Source organism: Bos indicus x Bos taurus, chromosome 26 (genome assembly GCF_003369695.1).
Source record: "Bos indicus x Bos taurus breed Angus x Brahman F1 hybrid chromosome 26, Bos_hybrid_MaternalHap_v2.0, whole genome shotgun sequence".
Taxonomy (NCBI): Eukaryota; Metazoa; Chordata; class Mammalia; order Artiodactyla; family Bovidae; genus Bos; species Bos indicus x Bos taurus.
The window spans coordinates 27500876-27522012 of NC_040101.1; the positions used below are offsets into that span (position 1 = coordinate 27500876).

A 21137-nucleotide genomic window follows, 5' to 3' on the forward strand; every position below is an offset into this window, starting at 1 on the left:
CACCCAGCGCCCCACCCAAACTCAGCTGCTCTCAGTCCAAGAGGATGCGGCGAGGCAGCTGCTGGTGGCTTCTAGAAGGCTCGCCTTCCACGTGAGGGGAGGCCATCTTCCCGAGGGCCCTACCTGCTCACTGCTGGACTCGGGGTGGGGCCGCTTGCCCAGCTTCTTTGCCTGGGGCTTCTGGGGCTCTTTCTTATCCTTGCTGGGTGGCTGCGCCCCCTCTTGCCCCTTCCCAGTTCTCTTCTCTTTCTGTTTCTGCTTCTTCTTCTCCTTTGCTTTTCCCTCGTGGTTTCTCTCCACAGCCTCCGTTTCCCTGCCCTCTTGCTTTGGAGGTGGCTGTCCCAGGGGGGCAGAAAGCACGTCCTGCTTTCCAGTGGCGTCGGGGAGGAGCGACAGCTCTACCAGGCTCTCCTGATGGTTCAGGCTACGACAGCACGGCAGGGAGAGTGGATGACGAGGACCACACAGTACAGCGGGTCCTGCCCCCACCTGCCCTGGAATCATTCAGTCAGCTTGGGAATGACCCACACATCGTACAACACTTGGCAGAAAAATACAGAGCGTGGCTGTGCTGCCCCTTCCTCCGGCCCCAGCTACAGGTGCTGTGCAAGGAAAAGTACACACCTGCTTTCAGGAGCTGAGGCAGAAGGCGCCAAACAAAGGGAGTTCGTGGACCACATTTACCATTACCTAGGCCATGATGTTTAAAGTTTACCTCTCAATCTCCTCCCAGAGTTCCCAGAGAAAGGGGTAAGAGAGAGAGAAGGCACCTACCGTAGGACCTTGGCTGTGAGCAGCTTCCCCTCAGGGAGGTGTCTGTCATAAGGAGCGTTCTTGGACTGGTTGTGCTGGGAGACGTGTGGGTGTCGGGCCAAACCCGTAACTGAGGGGCCAAGGCTGACAGGAGAGAGACAAGCATTCCGTGGTTGTAAACATGGCAATGGAGTCCCAGCCAAGCTAGTGCCCGCACCTTTCCAGAGACCCAAGTGGGACAAGGATTTACAACAGACACAAGGTTCTTGGCATTCAACTAAATAAAGAGGGCTTTGTAGACTGGAAAAATCATCCTGCGTAACGAAGATATAATTGAAAGGTATTTTTCACCCCATATCAGAGCATCACACCACACAACTCAAAAGCTGCTAGAAAGACAGAAGACAATAAGAAAACATAGTAACAGCAGGGGAGGATGCAGCGTCTGGCACCGGCAGCTCACGGAATGCTTACAAATCGTGACATGCCATATTCTTTGTCCAAAACACCAAACAGAAGAATAATTTAAAACTTTTTTTAAAAGTATGAAAAGACTTGGAATTTAAAGCACTGTGGGAACTCAAGAGTCTCCTTCCTTCACGTTCCTTCAGAGATGGTGACTGAGGGAGCAGCGGGGGCCAACCAGGAGAGGCTCCTGGAGGACACGGGGCTGGTCCACGTCCCCAGGCTCCACCTCACTCACCCTACGAGCACGCCGGACGGCTGGACGGACTTCACAAAGCCCCTCAAGAGCTGCCCTTCCTCAAGGTCCTCAATGGAGTTAATCTCTGGATCTGTTATTTTGCTTTTCGTCTCTGGGTTCGTCCTAAAGGAATAAAAAGGCTTACACACATACCTCTAATCCCTTTGCCCACCCTCACCCCTAACTCTCCCGTGATAATGTGCTCAGTCACTCAGTCATGTCAGACTCTGCCAGCCCATGGTCTGTAGCCCGCCAGGCTCCTCTGTCCATGGAATCTCCCAGACAAGAATATTGGAGCCCCTTGCCATTTCCTGCTCCAGGGGATCTTCCCCACCCAGGGATCAGCCCACATCTGCTGCATCTCCCTCACTGGTGGGAGGATTCTTCACCACTGCGCTACCTGGGAAGACCTCCTGTGGTAACAACTCTTTGTAAGAATGTGACTCTGGATCTGTCAGTAGGACATCGCCTGAAGAGCCCAGCCCCACCTTCTCCTGAAGTCCTGTCAGCTCTGGACAGCGCTAATAGTAACAGGGAGAGGATGGTCAAGCCAGAGGGAGGTCAAGCCTCATAAATGTCCATTTCAAACCATGACTTCAGGCCAAACCACTTGACGGCACTCGCCCCTGCTGTGTAACCCTGGGGGCTACATCACCTCCCTTCACCAGGACCACCAACAGGCAAGTCCAAGCCCCACTCTGGATGTCTGCACCTTTCCCTGGGAAACAAGAGCCTGAGCAGACAGGTTCTTCTACAGTTAGAATGTCCTCAGCTTTTCTGGATAAAAACAGGGCTGGGCATAAAGGAGGTGAGCGGTGAGGCAAGCTGGGAGGCCCAAAGCCCTGTCAAATCCACGCAGCCTCTCCTCAGTCCTCTGGGAGGTTCTTCCCCGATTTTTGTCCCGATGACACAGACACTCACCTGGACGATCTCAGCGATAAAGTCAATACAGGGGTCGCAGCGGACAGGACGTAACACCTAGAACGGGAACAAAGGAGAAGGCAATGCAGACCCCAGCAGCTTGGGAGACGGGAGAGGGCCTCGGCTTCCTCTCACAAGGCTGAGCAACAGGCGAGAGTGAGGGCTCTGCTCTTCAGCTTGCTGACCACCTGCTGAGGGACTCGGGACAAGGCCCTTCTCTGGGCCTCAGTCCATCAGGTAAAAGCAGCGCTACTTGCTCTTCTCACCCAAGAACGGTGCTGGCAGGAGGAAACCAGAGGACACGCGAGCCCTCTGGAAGGCATGCAGAGCCACGTGGGGAACACGCAGGAGATGAGACCTGCCCCGTGTCACGAGTTTGGAGGGTTTGATCTCGTGGAAAGACTCACCCAGGGAACTGTGGCAGGGACGGCCCAGGACCACTGCAGATTCACAGTTCAGAGGCGGCCCTCCGAGTGAGACCTAAGCGGGGAAGGCTTCTGCGGGGAAAGCAGGGTTTACTCTTGCTAGGGGGCTTCCACACTCACATCACAGAAAATGGCAAGTAACCGCCCAAAGTCACAGGGTAGAGAATCTTACCAGGAGGAAGGGTCTCAGCAACAATACAGCCCAAATCCTCCCACGATGGCATCTGTGTTTCCCACCAGGGCATCACAGCTCTTAATGCAGGGAAGGAGCTGAAGGGACTGTCTGCCTTTAGGGAGTTAACTTATCATTCACATTTGAGAGTCAAGGAACTACAACTGAACACTACTCATATGCTTAACTATAAGGTTATTTTAAAAATATAGGTCTCTATTTTGCTGAAAATAGAAAAATCACATCTGTATTTTGTAAGCCTAAAGAAAAGAAATGATTCTGGACTTCTCTGTGACATTCTTCTTCTCCTAGGCCCTGGGCATTTTTGTGCTGTTGAGCTCTGGCAAGTGCTGAGAATGAAGGCAGGTGCTGGTGGCTGGGACACTCGAGATGGGAAAGAGCAATTATTGCTTGCCAGTCTCACCCTCCGGAAGGTGCCTGCTCCATTGCTGGATAATTGTGTGTGACTGTCAGAAAAGTACATATTGTACCAAGCTGAAATATGCCTCTTCAATGCTAGTTTATTTAGGCTATGAAATGGTTTCAAAACTCTGTGCATCCAAAATAGTTAATAAAGCAACTTGACCAAGCAAAGCATAGAACAAATGTAAACAGCCAATAACCATGAAAAATGACCAGTAAGAGAAATTCAAATTAAATTAAGAGATCACTCTGGGCCTATTCAGTGGCAAAGATTAAAAATTAAGAATATCCAGTGTTAGATAAAATTAAGTCCCAGTGTCAAGACTTCCCTGGTGATCCAGTGGTTAAAACTCTGCACTCCCAATGCAGGGAACATGGTTTTGATCCCTAGTTGGGGAAATAAGATCCCACATGCCACACAGAAAAAATACCCAGTGTTGACAGAGGTGTGAAATATGAACAGACACATTAACTGTTAATAGAGATAAAATTCAGCACAGTCCTTTTGGAAGATACTTTGGCAAGATGTTTAACATTATTTAACCCATCAATTTTACTTCTAGAAGTTTATTTCACACACATACTTGCACTAGTATCCAAACATATGTGCAAACATACTCACTTCAACATTACTGTCCATCAACAGAATTATTTACATAAACTGAGTTTAAAAAAACACAAAATGCAACTCAAAAAAAAATGATAAAAGGTAAAAGAACAAGGAAGGTTTCAAAATACTAGCATAGGAAAGAAAAAGTGCATGAGTCACTGCTATTAAGAAAAAGCAAGTTGCAGAACAGTATAGAAAATTAAATTCTACTATTACATAAGGGAAAATTATAACTACATATATTAGCGTCTTGAAAGAAATCAAAGCAAAAGTGATGGAGAAACAGAGGAGCAACAGCAATGTTCAGTTTCCATCTTATATGCTATTTTTTTTCTGGTACAAAACGACACACCTATAATTAAAAAAAATCAAAAACCCCAAAAATCCCCACCAATCCCACAGATAGTGGGGAAAAGGAAGAGAATCCAGCCTACCTGACAATCTGCTGTGGGACGAAGTCTTCCAGGTGCGTCTCTGAGTAGGAGTCACTTACATGAAACATACTGACTCTTCCAACCCTCCCGAAGGGGAAGGAGATGGTCAGCCCCTCCTTGGGCGTCACCTTCACCACACGGCCCATGGCCACTTCCCCCTTCTTGAGTTTGTGAGGACCTGGCAGGACAATGAACCAGATTCAGGGAAAAAGAAGTGAGCCAAGAAAGAAGCTGAGACAGTAGCCAACCAGAGGCTGGCGGGAGGTGAAGGTGTCTGGGCTCAGGGTGTCTAGGATGAGTGGACCGGAATCATCACACAGACCCAGACCACTGTACCACGTGGTCAAGGATGCCAGGGCCGAGTGTTGGATGACCCTTTCTGAGAGACCTAAGAAAAACAACTGTAGGTAAAGGTGTCTCTGACACAGGCCACAGAGCAAAGCTCCTGGAGAAAAGCTGTTCCAAGGACACAGCCTCTGCACTAGCCTTTCTGAGGATGCCAACATCCACGGCACCCTTCAACCTGGGCGATGACTAAGACCTTCTCCCAACCCTTTCCACCCCCTCCCTTCCTTGACCAGGTCCCATTTCATCACCACACCTATGAGTGAAAGACACAAGAAGGCCTTGGAGGACTCTGCTGGGCCAACCACGGTGGCCTTCAGGGCCTGGCCAATCTGGAACTTCTTATCTGGATGTTTCAGAACCTAGAAGGACAAAAAATTTCCTTTGATGTTTGAAGAAAGGCTGTCATTTATCTAAAACCACAGTACAGTAAGTATCCCCTATGGGACGGTTCCCTGTCCCCACTGTGAGCACACACCAAGGATTAAGTTGAGCTCAGGGAGCTGGGGTTTCCTCTCCAGGCATCTCAGGCACACTGACCTTGAAGCTAAGAGAAGTGAGCAACAAGGGAATTCTCCCTCGGATGTCTGGAGCAATCTCCACCTCGAGCCATTTCTTAACCATGTTGTACTAGGAGGGAAAAAAAAAACAAGAGGAGAAATGGAATGGGGCAGATACAAGCATCTCTTCTTTTCCTTTCACTAAAACAGACACTTCTAAAATCACACTGAAAGGGCCCTAATTCTACATTTTCCCAAGTAACAGGAACTCACCCCCACGGCCCAATGCCCCTGCCCACCCTCCACTTCTCACAGGCTTTACTCAGTCTAGCTCAGAGTCCCCACCAGCACAGCAGAACACACATCCCTCCTGGTGCCTCGGCTGATCAGGAGGCAGAAAAGGCCTCAGAGGTAACGTCCTCAAGCAGCAGAACCAATCCCACTGACCTCGTAGCCGCCTCTAAGCTCAGTTGTACACAGTGAGTTAGCAGCCTTCAGGGACTAACATCTCATTTCTAAATCAGTTTAGATTTTTTGACTGACACAGTGCTCTACCCTAAATATACACCCCAATTTTCAAGTCAACCCAGTAAAACATTTATCAAGCAGCCACTACACACGGCATGATAGTGATAACAGCCAGGCCCTGCCTTCAGAGAGATTACAGTCTGCAAAAAGTAAGTTGAGTGAGTATGCAAATAACTAGAGCAGAAAGCAACACACAGGAGTATACAGCCTCTATAGGAGAACTAGTAAGAAGGGAAGGTTATCTGTGCTAGACCTTGAATTATAGGCAATGGGAAGAAACAGTACCCCAGTGTAGAAATAAAGAAGGGAAAAAAGAGGTTTTCAGCATGACCGGTACTCCAGATTCACGAGGTCAGATCATAAAGAGTCCTTTTTTTTGGCCACTTATGGATCTTAGCCCCCAACCAGGGATCAAACCCATACCCCTGGCAGTGGAAGTGAAAAGTCCTAAGCACTGGGCCACCAGGGAATTCCCTCTGAAGAACCTTAAATATTACTCTAAGGCATCTTGGGTTTATGAATATCTACAGACAAAAAGTAACTAAAGGCATCAAGCATCATGGACATAATTAGACAGATGCTCATGCAGGAAGATTCTGGCAGCACTAAAGAGGAGTTATCCCTCAAGGTCAAGCCCAGACAGACCTTGACCTTCTCTCTGATATATTCTAACCAGTATAGTTCTCACTGATCTCTTCCCTTTACTCAACTACGATTCCACTTAGGGTTTGAAGACATAATCTGACACCCAATTTACATATTGTTTTACACTGTTCCTGAGCTTTATGAAAGGCAAAAATCTAAAATCCAATACTTTATTTCAAATAAAATTTTTTATTTCTTGTATGTTCTGATAAAACTTTATTTGTGGACACGGAAATGTGAATTTTACATTATTTAAAATAAAGTACTGGATTAAAATTCTAGCTCTATGATGTATTTTTCTGTCTATTTTGTACAAGAAATCTACAAATACATAGAACTGTGAGTTGCTTGCTGTTTGGAAGCCATAAATTTAGCTCCTTGAACAGACCACATGTTTTCTAGGAGCAGAGGGCTTTACCATCTCCCACACATCAGCAAGGCAGCAAACACAGAATCAAAGCCTAGTGCAAATGGTCATTGCCAGTTCCTCCCCCCTTTCTTCTGTAAGAAAGACAGCACTGCATTGCAGGGCATGCACTTCTCACCTTCTTCAAGAAGCAAGTCACAGTCTGACCAGGCTGATACTGTTTAATCTTCTCCAAGGGGCTTACAGAGTGAGTGTTGAGAGTAGTATGGCCATCCTCCTTCAGCTCACTGTTTGCAGAAAGGCAATGGAAAGAGTAAACCAATCTCTGTAAGCTTCTAGCTTGAGACCATCTCCCCCAACTGGCCTTGGATTAATTTTACTGGACTCCCCTAACACATACACACCAACCATGCACACCCCCATTTCTGTTCATAAACAGGAATGAATGTTCACAATACCTGCATGAAAGTTAATCCTTTCCAACTCACTCACCTAGGTATGAACAAACTACAAAGTAGGTAGCCAACAATAATCTTCATAAGTGTAGAAAATGAAATGACCTTCCTTATTTCAATGCCTGAGCTACCACTTTACTGTTTGCAGAACTGCTTTCACAGATGAATGTGACTACACTCTCATGTGTGACTCAAACAGGAAAGATACTGCTGCTGCTGCTAAGTCGCTTCAGTCGTGTCCGACTCTGTGCGACCCCATAGACGGCAGCCCACCAGGTTCCCCCGTCCCTGGGATTCTCCAGGCAAGAACACTGGAGTGGGCTGCCATTTCCTTCTCCAATGCATGAAAGTGAAAAGTGAAAGTAAAGTTGTTCAGTCGTGTCCGATTCTTAGCGACCCCATGGACTGCAGCCCACCAGGCTCCTCTGTCCACGGGATTTTCAAGCAAGAGTACTGGAGTGGGGTGCCATTGCCTTCTCCAAGGAAAGATACTATTAAACTCATTTTATGCTACAGACCCAGGAACTCAAGTCAGAGCTTCTGACTCAAAAATTCAGGGCTCTGTCCTGTGCTACTCTGGCATTACCACTTTCTTGATTCTCTTTGTCTATGCAGAAAAGCAACGAGGAGATGTGGTCTGAAAATTATCAGTCTACAAATCACTTCAACGGAAGCAAAGAACTCCTACCATTCCAACCTAGCCCAGCTTACCCATCCAAATTTCTAAAACAAAACAGAACTCGTCAATAACATGGTACAAGTAACACTAGTAAAACTGTAACATATAATAGCCAAATACTGGTGAATATAAAAACCACAGGAAACTCATATACAAGTAAAGCTGAAATACAGATATCCTATGAACTTTGAGAATATGGTACTAAGTGAAATAAACCAGTCACAGAAGGACTATGCATGACTCCACCTACATGAGGCATCTAAAGACATCAAACTCAAACTCAAAGAAACAGAAAGTAGAATGATGGTTGCAAGAGGCTGGGAGGTGAGCAGGAAATGAATGGGTATAGAGTTTTAGTTAATGCAAGATGAAAAGTTTAGAGATCTGTTTACAACACGTGCATATAGCTAACAATATGCTAAGAGGGTAAATTTATGTTGTGTTTTCACCACAATAAAAAAAATTTGAAAAAAGATTAGAACACAAATAAATACAAAGAAAAGCCCATATGAAGACACTGGGAGGAGAGAGCCATCTGCAAGCTGAGACAGGCCTCAGAAGCACAAACACTACTGATACCTTTGTCTCAGACCAAAAGTCTCCAAAATCATGAGAAAATAGATGTCTGCTGTTTAAGCCAAAAGAAAAAAATTAAAAATAAAACACAAACACACATTACAAATATGTGTTATCTTTTTTCTTTTTCCCAAATTATTTTAATTTACCTTTCTCTCAAAAAAAAAAAAGCAGCCATAACTACATTAATGCCAAGAGAAAACTCAGCGACTAGCAGGAACTCCCAAGACACACATAAAGACTCCTGAACCGTCTGCTCTCCTAACTGCAGCCCCTCCAAAGGAGTAATTAATTGATCAGGAAACATCTCATCTAGTTTGAGAGACCTTCACCCACCCTGAACTCTGCTCCAAGATATAGGACATTCTCTTTGTGCATGAGATCTCCATATCTAAGTGGGAATGAAAATATTGCATTTTGAAAATAAGCATTTTGTCAAGTTAGTCAACACCATCGATTAAACAAATGTTTTCCCTCCTGACTTCAAGATGCATAATTTTAAACAAAGGCATTTGAGAAACACAGCAGTTATACCATTGTGTTTATACTATGCTTCTCAGAGGCGTTGATTAAAAGAAAATAATTAACAATACAACACAGGTGCACGGAGGAGGTGCAAGATGTGCTCGAGTTTTGCCTGTCCACCTGTCTGTCTGTCACTGTAACTCTCCACCCCCATCTCCTCAATGCAATGCACTCGTTTCCTGGCTTGACCCACACTGCCACAGCACTGTGAGCATCTGGTGCTCAGGGTCCAGAAGTATGTCCCTATCTCAGACACAAGCCCTCTCAGCACTGTTCCACTTCTCTTCTGATCCCTTTGGGATGCTGAGCAAACCTTAACCTCAGAAAGCTGTTTAAGCTGTCCTGTCCCTGCATGACATCCTAGGCACATAAGACTTACAGCCTGGATGGATGGGGGCCTGACTGCAGAAGCACTGGCAGTACTGTGGGTCTAGCTTCACTCACGGATGGCCTGTCCAGTTACAAGAGGCTGGGTTTTGCTGTTTTTTTTTTGATTGTGGGAAGCAGAAGCAGACAGGCCCACAGATCAACATGCTTAAGATTCTCTGAAAGAATGACCCCAGACAAACTGGATCCACCACTACACGGAACTACCAGTTCTACCAGTCTACTACCAGTTCTACTAGCGCACTCAGCATCCCTTGTGGAACATCCCTTTGCATAATCCACCAGAGTATGACCTAAAATTTTCAGTCAACAAGCAGTAGTCCACTCAAAGAACAAGTATTCTTGGCTACACGGTGTATGTTTAGGAATTAGTGAGTTCTAGAATACTAGGTTCAAATAGATTCCAGGGATTAGATCTGATAGAGTGCCTGAAGAACTATGGACGGAGGTTCGTGACATTATACAAGAGGCAGTGATCAAGACCATCCCCAAGAAAAAGAAATGCAAAAAGGCAAATAGGTTGTCTGAGGAGGCCTTACAAAAAGCAGTGAAAAAAGAAGCGAAAGGCAAAGGAGAAAAGATACACCCATTTGAATGCAGAGTTCCAAATAACAAGGAGAGATAAGAAAGCCTTCCTCAGTGATGAATGCAAAGAAATAGAGGAAAGCAATAGAATGGGAAAGAAAAGAGATCTCTTCAAGAAAATTAGAGATACCAAGGGAACATTTCATGCAAAGATGAGTACATTAAAGGACAGAAATGGTATGGACCTAGTGGAAGCAGAAGATATTAAGAAGAGGTGGCAAGAATACACAGAAGCACTATAAAATATCTTCATGACCCAGATAACCATGATGGCATATGATCACTCACCTAGAGCCAGACATACTGGAATTCAAAGTCAAGTGGGCCTTAGGAAGCATCACTACGAACAAAGCTAGTGGACGTGATGCAATTCCAGTTGAGCTATTTCAAATCCTAAAAGATGATGCTGTGAAAGTGCTGCACTCAATATGCCAGCAAATTTGGAAAACTCAGCAGTGGCCACAGGACTGGAAAAGGTCAGTTTTCATTCCACTCCCAAAGAAAGGCAATGCCAAAGAATGCTCAAACTACCACACAATTGTACTCATCTCACACACTAGTAAAGTAATGCTCAAAATTCTCCACGCCAGGTTTCAACAGTATGTGAACCATGAAATTCCAGATGTTCAAGCTGGTTTTAGAAAAGGCAGAGGAACCAGAGATCAAATTGCCAACATCCGCTGGATCATGGAAAAAGCAAGAGAGTTCCAGAAAAACATTTATTTCTGCTTTATTGACTATGCCAAAGCCTTTGACTGTGTGGATCACAACAAACTGTGGAAAATTCTTAAAAGAGATGAGAATACCAGACCACTTTATCTGCCTCCTGAGAAATCTGTATGAAGGTCAAGAAGCAACAGTTAGAACTGGACATGGAACAACTGACTGGTTCCAAATCAGGAAAGGAGTATGTCAAGGCTGTATACTGTCACCCTGCTTATTTAACTTATATTAGAGTACATCATGAGAAATGCTGGACTGGATGAAGCATAAGCTGGAATCAAGATTGCCAGAAGAAATATCAATAATCTCAGATATGCAGATGACACCACCCTTATGGCAGAAAGCGAAGAAGAACTAAAGAGCCTCTTGAAAGTGAGAGTGAAAAAGTTGGCTTAAAACTCAAAATTCAAAAAAAAAAAAACCCTCAACATTCAGAAAACTAAGATCATGGCATCAAGTCCCATCATTCCACAGCAAATAGATGAGGAAATAGTGACAGACTTTATTTTTTTGGGCCCCTAAATCACTGCAGATGGTGATTGCAGCCATGAAATTAAAAGATGCTTGCTCCTTGGAAGAAAAGCTATGACCAACCTAGACAGCATATTAAAAAGCAGAGACATTACTTAGCCAAAGGTCAAGGCTATGGTTTTTCCAGTAGTCATGTATGGATGTAAGAGTTGGACTATAAAGAAAGCTGAGCACCGAAGAATTGATGCTTTTGAAGAATTGATGCTTGAGAGTCCCTTGGACTCCAAGGAGATCCAACCAGTCCATCCTAAAGGAAATCAGTTCTGAATACTCATTGGAAGGACTGATGCTGAAGCTGAAATTCCAATACTTTGGCCACCTGATGTGAAGAACTGCCTCATCTGAAAAGACTCTGATGCTGGGAATGATTGGAGGCTGGAGGAAAAGGGGACAACAGAGGATGAGGTGGTTGGATAGCATCACCAACTCAATGGACATGAGTTTTTTAGTAAGCTCCGGGAGTTGGTAATGGACAGTGAAGCCTGGCGTTCTGCAGTCCATGGGGTCGCAAAGAGTTGGACACGACTGAATGACTGAACTGAACTGAGAATACTAGGTTGAGAGCAAAAATGTTTCTTTTTGTCAAACGTCAACAGACAGACTTGGAATCAGCCTTTAAATTGATACTTAAACTCTGAATACAGCTTTCACATTGATTTTCATATAATCTCTCTAATTTAGCTATACTGAGAAACCAGACAAATCTCTCTTCTGAAGACAAAAAAGACAACCTGGACAGAGAGAGGCAAAATAAGTCACAACACTGGCTGAATTAAGACTAAGAATTCAGGTTCCTGACTCCAAAGCCTATGCTCTTTCTACGGAACCACTGGAGCTCCCCTCACCTTGGCCGAACACTCAACTCTGGGATGGTTCGAATAAATCTGGGATGACTTATTGGGAGAAACCTGGAAAAGAAATAAAGTCAGATCAATTCTCTTATTCTCTGTCACACTATAATCTGGAGATCAGAATTTTTAACTTCACACCCAACCGAGCTTAAAAAAACCACCCATTCCACCGGCACACCGCCCCCTGGTAACATCAGGCTTGAGGGTTTCCATTCTCAATGTCTGAGTCAACGTTCAGAAATTAGCTCATCTGATCTTTTGGGATTATCATATTAAAGCCTGAAATGAATTTTCCTTACAGACAATATACTCCAACTCTTTCATTCTAAATGAGGCCTAGAGAGAATAAATGATTTACTGAAGTTCCCACAGGTACTGAAATTAATATGCAAATTATTGGCTAGCCTTAGAATTCTTCTTTGGTTTTCTTATAGCAAGGACTTCTGCAGCAATAACGTAACTGTGACTCGATTTAAAGTAAATGAATACAATTAAGGTATGTACTGGGGAGTGGATTACAGTAACTGCTGATATATACCGAGCAATAACTATGTGTCAGACAGCCCAGCAGGCACACTCGGGGCCGGTGTCCTTTTCCAGTCGTCGCGATGGCCCTACAAGGTAGTCACTACTTCACAAATTAGGAAAATAAACTGAGAGCCAAGGAACTGTTTAACTCGTGGTTGTGTAATTTTAAGTGGCAAATCTGGAATTCAACCCAGATCTGACTTTAAATGACTGCTCTTAACCACTACCTTATACACCATTAAAAAACAGAGAGAGACAAAGGGACTCTTTGGTGAATACTTTGGTGAACTCAAAGAAAATCTGACATATGCACGATTTTTGGAACCTGCCCCAGTTCCCATCCCTTCTCCCACAATTACAACAAGCTCTCCTCAAAGCCAGACCCTCTGCATAAATAAAAACAAAGCTGAAAAAAAAAAGCCAGCCCCTCGCCCTAAGCTTCCATACTTGAAGGTCTTCATGTCTCTCCCGCCAATCACTCGGGCAGTGACTTTCTTCCCAACTTTCAGCTTGGCAGTAGGAGACGTGCCCACTGGAACATCATCTAGAATGTGGGAGGCATGGATGCAGCCAATGATGCCGTCTTCCAGGGTCACAACCACATGGGTAGGCTTAATGGACTTGACAGTCCCCGTGACCACGTCCCCAATGGACAGGGTGTGCTTCTTTACAGTCCCTACGACCAGGGCCGGATCCACTTCCTCGTCCTCGTCGACTGTCTCTGAGTCCTTCCGGGTCTGTCTCATGGTCCTCTTCGCAGCTGGCCCCTCAATGGCTAAAAGGAGACCGGTCACTCCTGGTTCTGTGGTCTGGAGGGTTAGGGAGACGCCTTGCCCCACTTGCAACTTCTCTGAGTCAAAGCGGAAGGTGTCGTTCAGGTGAGAGGTCAGGGAGAAAGCGGCGAGGTGGCCAGTTTCTACCAAGGAGGCGACAGCAAAGGACTCCTCCAAGTGCTGCACAATGGCCTGGAGGTCACTGCCTTTCTTCAGCTGGAAAACAGAAAACCACCATCCCTGCTTCTTACAGAGCACAAGGACTCATTCCTCACCCACTGGGCAGGGTGTGACTGAGGAAGCCCTCTGAGTCCCGGGGACCCAAGGCTCACGTGAGCTGGAGCAAACTAGCCTCCACTCCCTGGACCCAGTTTCCCCTCCTGTATTCTGAGGCTGTCGACATGATCACACTCAAGGAACTATGTCAGGATCGCCTGGAGTTAGCTTCTGTTTTGAATTCAGATTCCTAGTCCTATCCTACAACTGGCAAAAGCAGAACTTTATAGGTGACTCTGATGTACAGCCAGGTGACTGCTAACGGTGCTCCAGCTTTAACACAACACTGTGGTTCCTGCTCTCCTAGTCCTGCAGCTCTCCACCCAATGTTTTCACTCAGCCAACAAGAGAGTCACTACCGACAGCTTCCTATGTACGAGGATGTAGCCTATCCTTCCCCATCATCCAACCTGTGCTCACGCCTTTACACGAGAGCCAGCTTCACTCAGATGATAAAATGGAAATGGGGCCTACTAGAAAGCTTGTATGCATGCATACTAAGTTGCTTCAGTCGTGTTGCCGCGCCCTCCTCCAGGGGATCTTCCCGACCCAGGGATGGAACCTGCATCTCTTATGTCTCCTGCATTGGCAGGGAGGGTCTTTACTAGTGCCACCTGGGAAGCCCTGTTAGAAAGCTTAGTGAGGGGTTAATACTGTTTGCTACTTCTCTTTGTGTCTCAAAGTCTCAAAATTAGAAGCAACTAGAGGTTAAGGATTACATCTATATAATCCTCTGTAACATACCCTATGCAATGAGAAGCTTAATAAGTACTTCAGAAAATGATGAAATATATGTGTCATCTGGAGAGAAAATGAGAAAGCTCTCATTTTGAGAGCTTTCTTGAAGCTATTCTTTGCCCACACAAAGTGGACAGAGTGGGTGCAGATGAACAGCCTGGAGTCAGACTACCCACAGACATGCTCTGTTTGGTTCACATGATGTTTAAAAAAGAGTTTCTAACATTTCCCACACCTATTTCAAGAAAAAAAAAATTAAATTCTGGCTTCTCTTAAAACTCAATGCCTTAGCAACACTAGCCCAGATGCTCTCGCGTGGCACCACGCTGACAGTGGCCTCCACTCCTCTGCATGGACCCCTCAGTCCGTCAGTCCTACAGTCGCCACCTTGCCTGCTGCTCTCCTCTACGACACCAGCTGGGCCCTAATCAGGAGGACCACGTGATTCATCCCGCCTGAACTAGAGTGGACATCACTGTACTGATAAGCACACCAGGGCAATTCCCGGGCTCTCCCATGGTTGTGACCTGTGATGTCACCGCCAGGGCCTGGGTTCAATCCCCGGTCAGGGAACTAAGATCCAGCAAGCCACACAGCTTAGTCAAAAAAACAAAAACAAAAAAACCAAGCACACCAGACGATAGGTACACCTGGGAATGACCCAAACAAATCCAGGCACATAGTTACCCTGTGTACAAGCATCTGCAGAGCATGTGGGGTTGAAGGGGTGGAGGTGCCTCTGAAATCATGGCAATGAAGTCCACAATCGACAAGCTTACCTTTTTAGCTTTTCTATTCACCAAATCGTGGCAGAGGGAAACATGTACTTCCAACTTCAACATATCAACGTTTAAGATCACAGCCTTCTTTTTCTGCCCAGGCTCCAGCTCCTGCCCTGCAGTGCAGAACCACACACAATGTGATCACCCTCCTGGAGCCGGGCAGCGGGGAAGAAGACAGCATCTCCCCAACCACCCTGCAGCCCTTAGGCACAAAACAGAAGAGGACCTATGTCCTGGGTCTATACGGGTTAGGGAAGCCTAGGGTTGAGTTCCCATAATTCAAGTGTGTCAATTTACACAACCTGATAAATAAAAAATCTAGATTCACCCAAATACAACAATAAAAGGATTCATACCTAAACCTTCATTAGTATTGCGGCTGTCTTCGTTTGCATTTACACAAGATAAGCATGCCAAAAACTTCCATTGAATCAGCTCATTTAGTCTATGTATTTGGAAATTCTGTACCCAGCAGAGGAATGGGCAAAGGGTTCCCCTACCAACCCAGACAGGTGAGAGAGATGCACTCACCTGCCCGATGATACTTGCTGGCTCTCAGGACCAGGCCGGGCACGGGGCCCTCACTGAACAGCACAGAACCATCTTCCAACACCTCCTGCACCTCCAGGTCAAGGGCCATCCCCGGGGTCATCTCAGCCAAAGTCTGGATTAACACAGAGTCTGACAGAAATCCAAAGGAAACAGGGATTAACAAGATGAAACAACACTCACCATTCTTTTCCCTTTGGAAATATGCTGCCATACGGAGGACATTTCCAACACTGCATTGGAAACACTGTGAAGGTAAAACCACTCTTGGTGAAAATGTCTGATGTCCATGAACACTCCCATCACAGGCAGAGACCTATGACCCCTGCGAATCCCTCCTGGCCATAATCCATGGAAATAGCCAATCAATGTCAGGAACACAGGCTTTGTCTTGGCTTTGGAATTTTCATCCTTTCTGTTTGGAAGCTACCCTTTCAAGCTTCTCATTCCCAAATCCCATCAGGGTTCCAACAATTCTACACAACTTCAACATTTAGGAGGATCAGACTAACACCCCCACAAAGTCCTCCAGCAGGTCCCTGGTTCCATTTTATCACTCACCACACGTGATGAATAAAGGAACAAAAAGTGAAGGGGTGAATGGACTCACACAAATGCAAACCTGAGGCCACAGAACTCAGGGGAATCTGGATTCTGGACTGGGAGGGAGCATAGCAACTCCTGGGCTAACAGTGATGATCTTTTATTGGAATCTGGGTGGCAGTTAAACAGGGGTGTTCACTTTATAAACATTTATTGAGCAGTACCCTAACAGATTTGTGCCCTTTTCAGAGGTCCTACTCCCATTTTCAAAAGTTTAGCCTTGTTTTTTTAAATATCGGGGGAGCCAAACAACTCATTGGAACAGACAGGCCTAATGGAGGCTGCACACGCTCCACCCTGGCCCTCATCGTCTGCCCTATTGCCCCCACCTCGGTTGCTCATGAGGCTCCGGACGCCCTGCCGCTCCTCCAGGCACTGGCTCAGGAGGAGGAGGCTGGTTGTGGCCAGGTCCCCCAGGGTGCAGTCCGACAGCCGCAGCGACAGCAGCATCCGCTGCTTCTCCTCGTCCACATTGGTCACCTTTGCAACCACTGTCTGCCCCTCGACAAAGTGGTCACTTGTGGAGGTCACAAACTTGTCACTCAAGATCTAAAGGGAAGAATCATGCACAAAATGAAGAAAGGAAAGGAAGCCTCTATCAGAACAACCCCCTTAAAACACCCAGAAAGAAATCTGTGAGGCAGTAGGTGTACCCCAACAAAGTACCTCCAGTTCTGAGTACAGCTGTATTCCCCTTCCATAAATACACAGGAGGTGCTCTGGCTGCCAACCCAGCCTTCTAAGGCCACCCAGCTAAGAAGGCCCAGAGCAACTCTCTGCCCCTCACTATGCATGCTTCTGGGGCCCTCCCCTCTGCTCCCATCTTTAAAATTGTTTTGGCAGGAGATACAAATGAGACCTGCCCAGGCAAGACATGAGGGAAACACACTGAGGAAAGGGATGAGAGATTTATGAACAGTCTGTGGCAGAAATGAGTGATGAGCCCTTTGCTCTCCACCATCTTACACGGGCTTTGATAAGACTCCCTCGCCCTCTGGATCTCAGTGTATGCAGTAGCCTAAGTGATCCTGTGGGATCTCTAGGATCCTCTTCAGTTGCAAAAGATGGCCATCCAATGACCTTCCCAATGCCATAGCATGAAGTGGAAAGTTACCCCTTCCTCCAGGACACAGCCCTGAGCCAGGACACACAACGGGCAAGAGGATTGCAGATGGAATCTCAGCTCCACTCCTTCTCACCCAGCACCTTTATGTGATGCCCCTGAGAGTGTTTCAAGAGAATATAGAGTATCCTGCTCTTCCCCACCAGCCCTCCGGGTCTGTGACCCTGTTGTCTCCCCTCAAAGGCCCTTGTGCAGGAATCTGAACTTACAGCTTTGGGGGCCAGTCCACTAAGACCTGAGGGGAACTGGACGAACACACCGTAGTCCTTGATGTTCTTCACAAAACCAATAAGCAGCATTCCGGGATGGATTTCTGAGAAGCTCTTGGGATTCTGGCCACCCTCTACTGCGGAGACCAAGGCTGGCTTCCTGCAAAGGAGCTAGTGGACTTCATCAAGGAATGTTCCAAAAAGGGCAGACGCACTGTCCACCTCTCCCGTCTCCTTTCTCCACTCTACCACAGTGATTCTCTGAGTGTGCAGATGAACAGCCACCACATCACCTGGAACCTGAGGCAAACCCTTACACACCAGACCTGCTGAATCAGACGGGGTGGGGACGGGGGGGACAGCAGGCTCTGTTGGACCAAAACCCTCCAGGTGACTCTGACACACACTGCAGTCTGGGGATCACTGTTTCATTCCTTTTCTTATCAACTTATCTCTAGACACCAGAGGGGACCGGAAGGGAATGGCTCATCCCTGTGGCTTGGCAGCTGGATCAGCCATGACACCACCTCTCTTGCCTCCATCTTATACCAACCAACCCTATTTCACCTTCTCTGTCCATCTTCATTCTGAGGAGATTTCATTTTACATTCTGTGAGAAAGAAGGCAGGGTCTTCCTTCTAAGCTGTCACACTAAGACCAAAAGGAATATTCTGAGACCCGTATCTCAGCAGGGGAGAGGGGGAGGGAAGAAAAGAGACAGCGGGTACTTACCAACTGTTCCAGCTCGGGGACAAGCACTAAGCGCCCTGAGAAGGCTGGACGTGCTACTGGGGGTGTCCCGCCGGGCCCGGCATGCCACGTGGCCCCTCCCCAACACCCTGGACTCCCACTCTGCACTGACCACTAGCATTTGCGAGCAGTACCTCGGTCTTGCTCTAATTACCACCAGGGAAACAAGGCAAAGTGCAGGCTTGCCCCGGGTGTGGTTCGATGGATGGGCGTACCTCTCATGGCAGAACCAACTTCTTCCCGTGAGTTTCCAACTAAGAGCAGAGCCTGACCCGGAGGTCCCCTGTGCACCCCCCAGAGGCACAGCACTCCCCCACCTCCACTTCTGGGGCCCCCACAGCCCGGTAAAGGATACAACCCGCTCCTCACTCACGCTCAGACACAGGACCCGGTGCAGGGTGTCGCCTGTCTGGAGCCAGTGATACAACAGTGGGCCGTTGGTGACGTGGTCCGACAGATGGGCCGTGGGGAGGAAGCCGGGAATGTTGTGGGGCAGGACAGCCACCTTCAGCCCGTCTTTGGTCTTCTCTAAAACCTTCACATCCACCAACTACCCGGGGAGGAGAAAGACAAAAATACAGTACTTATCTTGACAAGAGAGCAGCCTGTATGGGGCAGGTGGAGATGAGAGGCATCAAATTCCAGCACCAGGGATGACTGAGAAGTCGAGATCAGAGAAGCAGCTTTCTCCCATTCCTACCCCATGCTCCCCAAGACCCGGCAGGCACGCACACCGCACACACAGCAGGACCCATCTGCTGCCCACGTCCCTCCTCTCCCAAGTCCCTCCAATGGGTCCCAAGGGAAAGACAGCCTTGCACGCTGGCCCTAGGGCCCACAGAGGAGAAGGGCAGCAGCACACCGAGGACAAGCTGCTCGGCAGCAGCATTTTCCTTTCCTGACCGCTTCCCTGTGCTCTGACACACGCCCAGCACTGTAGGTAGCTCCTCTGAGCTTCCCCTCCAGGGGTTCCAGGACCCAGTGTCAGTGGCACCCTGTTCTCTGCTTCTGTAACTAAATTTGTCTGGAGAAGTCAGGTACCTGCCCAGCGCTAACGGCTTTCTTTTTCTTCTGACTCTGTCCTTCACCCTCTTGCTTCGGATCACTCAACAGCCTGAAGGACAAGAGCATCCTCTCCTTGGACGGCTCACAGTTCAGCACCACGACCTTCACCACCTGGTGAGAAACCACACCTGCTCGGCCCTGGAAAGAGGTACCCCCGCACCACTGCCACACAGGCCTTGGGAGACCCCCAAGACTCTGGATCAGATCAGAAGGCAGTGAAAACAAACGTACTGCGAGTCACACAGAATCCCCCCGAATCAGCCTTCTGGGTGGAAAACAGACATGGATGAATCTGGGGTATAACTCCAAGTTTAAAACAATTTTTGAGTCTGCTGCAGATTCACTAGATTTAGGACAGTGCCCCCTTGTGGTGACAGTGGCCTCAGACCACCTGCTGATGTGAGGGACTCAGGTGTATTGTGGTGAAGACTAGCACCCTCCGGGTTGAGGGCCTAGGGTCCATTAGCTTTACCAGCTTCCAGTGAGCCCTCTGTTCCATTCCACCTCCACTTAGCTGGCTCAGGCCCATTACCCACATGCTCTCTTCCAGATCCCTTAAAAGGCAGCTCTCCTACTCCTTCAAATCTGTGTTCCCAGGGTCATCGAGGAGAGGAGCCTGTCCAGGGGAAGGGTTACCTGGCCCGTGTAAAAGACACTCTCTGGGTCAGGGACGTACTCGGCACTGAGCTCGTGCCTGGGCACCAGTCCCTGAACGTCATTGTAGAACTTCACGATGCAGCCGTAGTCCTTGACCCGGAGGATAAAGCCGTGTGTCTGCAGACCAGGCTTGGCATCATCATAGCAGGTAATGGCAGGAAGTTTGGACTCAACCAGGGTTTTCTTCAGGGTCATCATGAGCTTCTTGGCTTTAGGGTCACAAAGCAAAACCTAGGGACAGGATACTGGCTGTCACCAAGTCATCCATTATTGAGCGAGCCACTACAAGAGGGAGTGTCTGCCACCCCTTGAGCCCGAGGGCCATGTGCTGTTCTGTGCTTAGTCGCTCAGTCATGTCTGACTCTTTGCAACCTTATGGACTGTAGCCCACCAGGCTCCGCCATCCATGGGGATTCTCCAGGCAAGAATACAGGAATGGATTACCATGCCCTTCTCCAGGGGATCTTCTCAACCCAAGGATGAAACCCAGGTCTCCTGCATTACAGGAAGATTCTTATTCTTTACCATTTGAGCCACCAGGGAAGCCCAAGAATACTGCCATCTCTAGGGGAACTTCCTGACTCAGGAATTGAACTGGAGTCTCCTGTTTTGCAGGCAGATTGTTTACCAGCCAAGCTATCCAGGAAGCCCTGACCTGGGCCGTGGTCAGTCCCTAAAAACCCACTATCTCCTTCTCTCTGAGAAATATCTGAACTGTAGATCCTCCCTGCTTCTTGCTGGATGATAACCCAGGGAGCATTCATCTCTATTTCAAATGTATCTCCTCCTGTAAGGGATCCCTGGGCCTAGAGCAACATTCATCACGCCATCACACCTCCAAGGAGGCCTGTGTCGGTTACTCCTACTTGGCCTCCACTCCCTTTCTCTCCTGGACCACTGCATCTTGTCTAACAGAATGAATGACTGAATCTGTTCATCCCCTCAG

At 47.4% G+C, this 21137-nt stretch overlaps 1 protein-coding gene across 3 annotated transcripts in view; it reads right to left on the reverse strand.

Annotated features, from left to right (window-relative positions):
* PDCD11 (programmed cell death 11) overlaps positions 1-21137 on the reverse strand; it is a 41060-nt gene that overhangs the window by 4640 nt on the left and 15283 nt on the right. For all 3 annotated transcript variants that reach the window (XM_027528338.1, XM_027528336.1, XM_027528337.1), the window contains exons 13-29: positions 20171-20422; positions 19511-19645; positions 18825-19019; positions 17720-17890; positions 16717-16936; positions 15767-15916; positions 15233-15348; positions 13114-13655; positions 12133-12195; positions 7005-7113; positions 5327-5416; positions 5043-5148; positions 4442-4619; positions 2378-2434; positions 1457-1579; positions 775-897; positions 124-424 (exon numbers count right to left, since the gene is read on the reverse strand). In XM_027528338.1, coding sequence (XP_027384139.1) covers positions 124-424; positions 775-897; positions 1457-1579; positions 2378-2434; positions 4442-4619; positions 5043-5148; positions 5327-5416; positions 7005-7113; positions 12133-12195; positions 13114-13655; positions 15233-15348; positions 15767-15916; positions 16717-16936; positions 17720-17890; positions 18825-19019; positions 19511-19645; positions 20171-20422 — 2931 coding nt within the window. The remainder of the gene's footprint in view (positions 1-123; positions 425-774; positions 898-1456; positions 1580-2377; positions 2435-4441; positions 4620-5042; positions 5149-5326; positions 5417-7004; positions 7114-12132; positions 12196-13113; positions 13656-15232; positions 15349-15766; positions 15917-16716; positions 16937-17719; positions 17891-18824; positions 19020-19510; positions 19646-20170; positions 20423-21137) is intronic.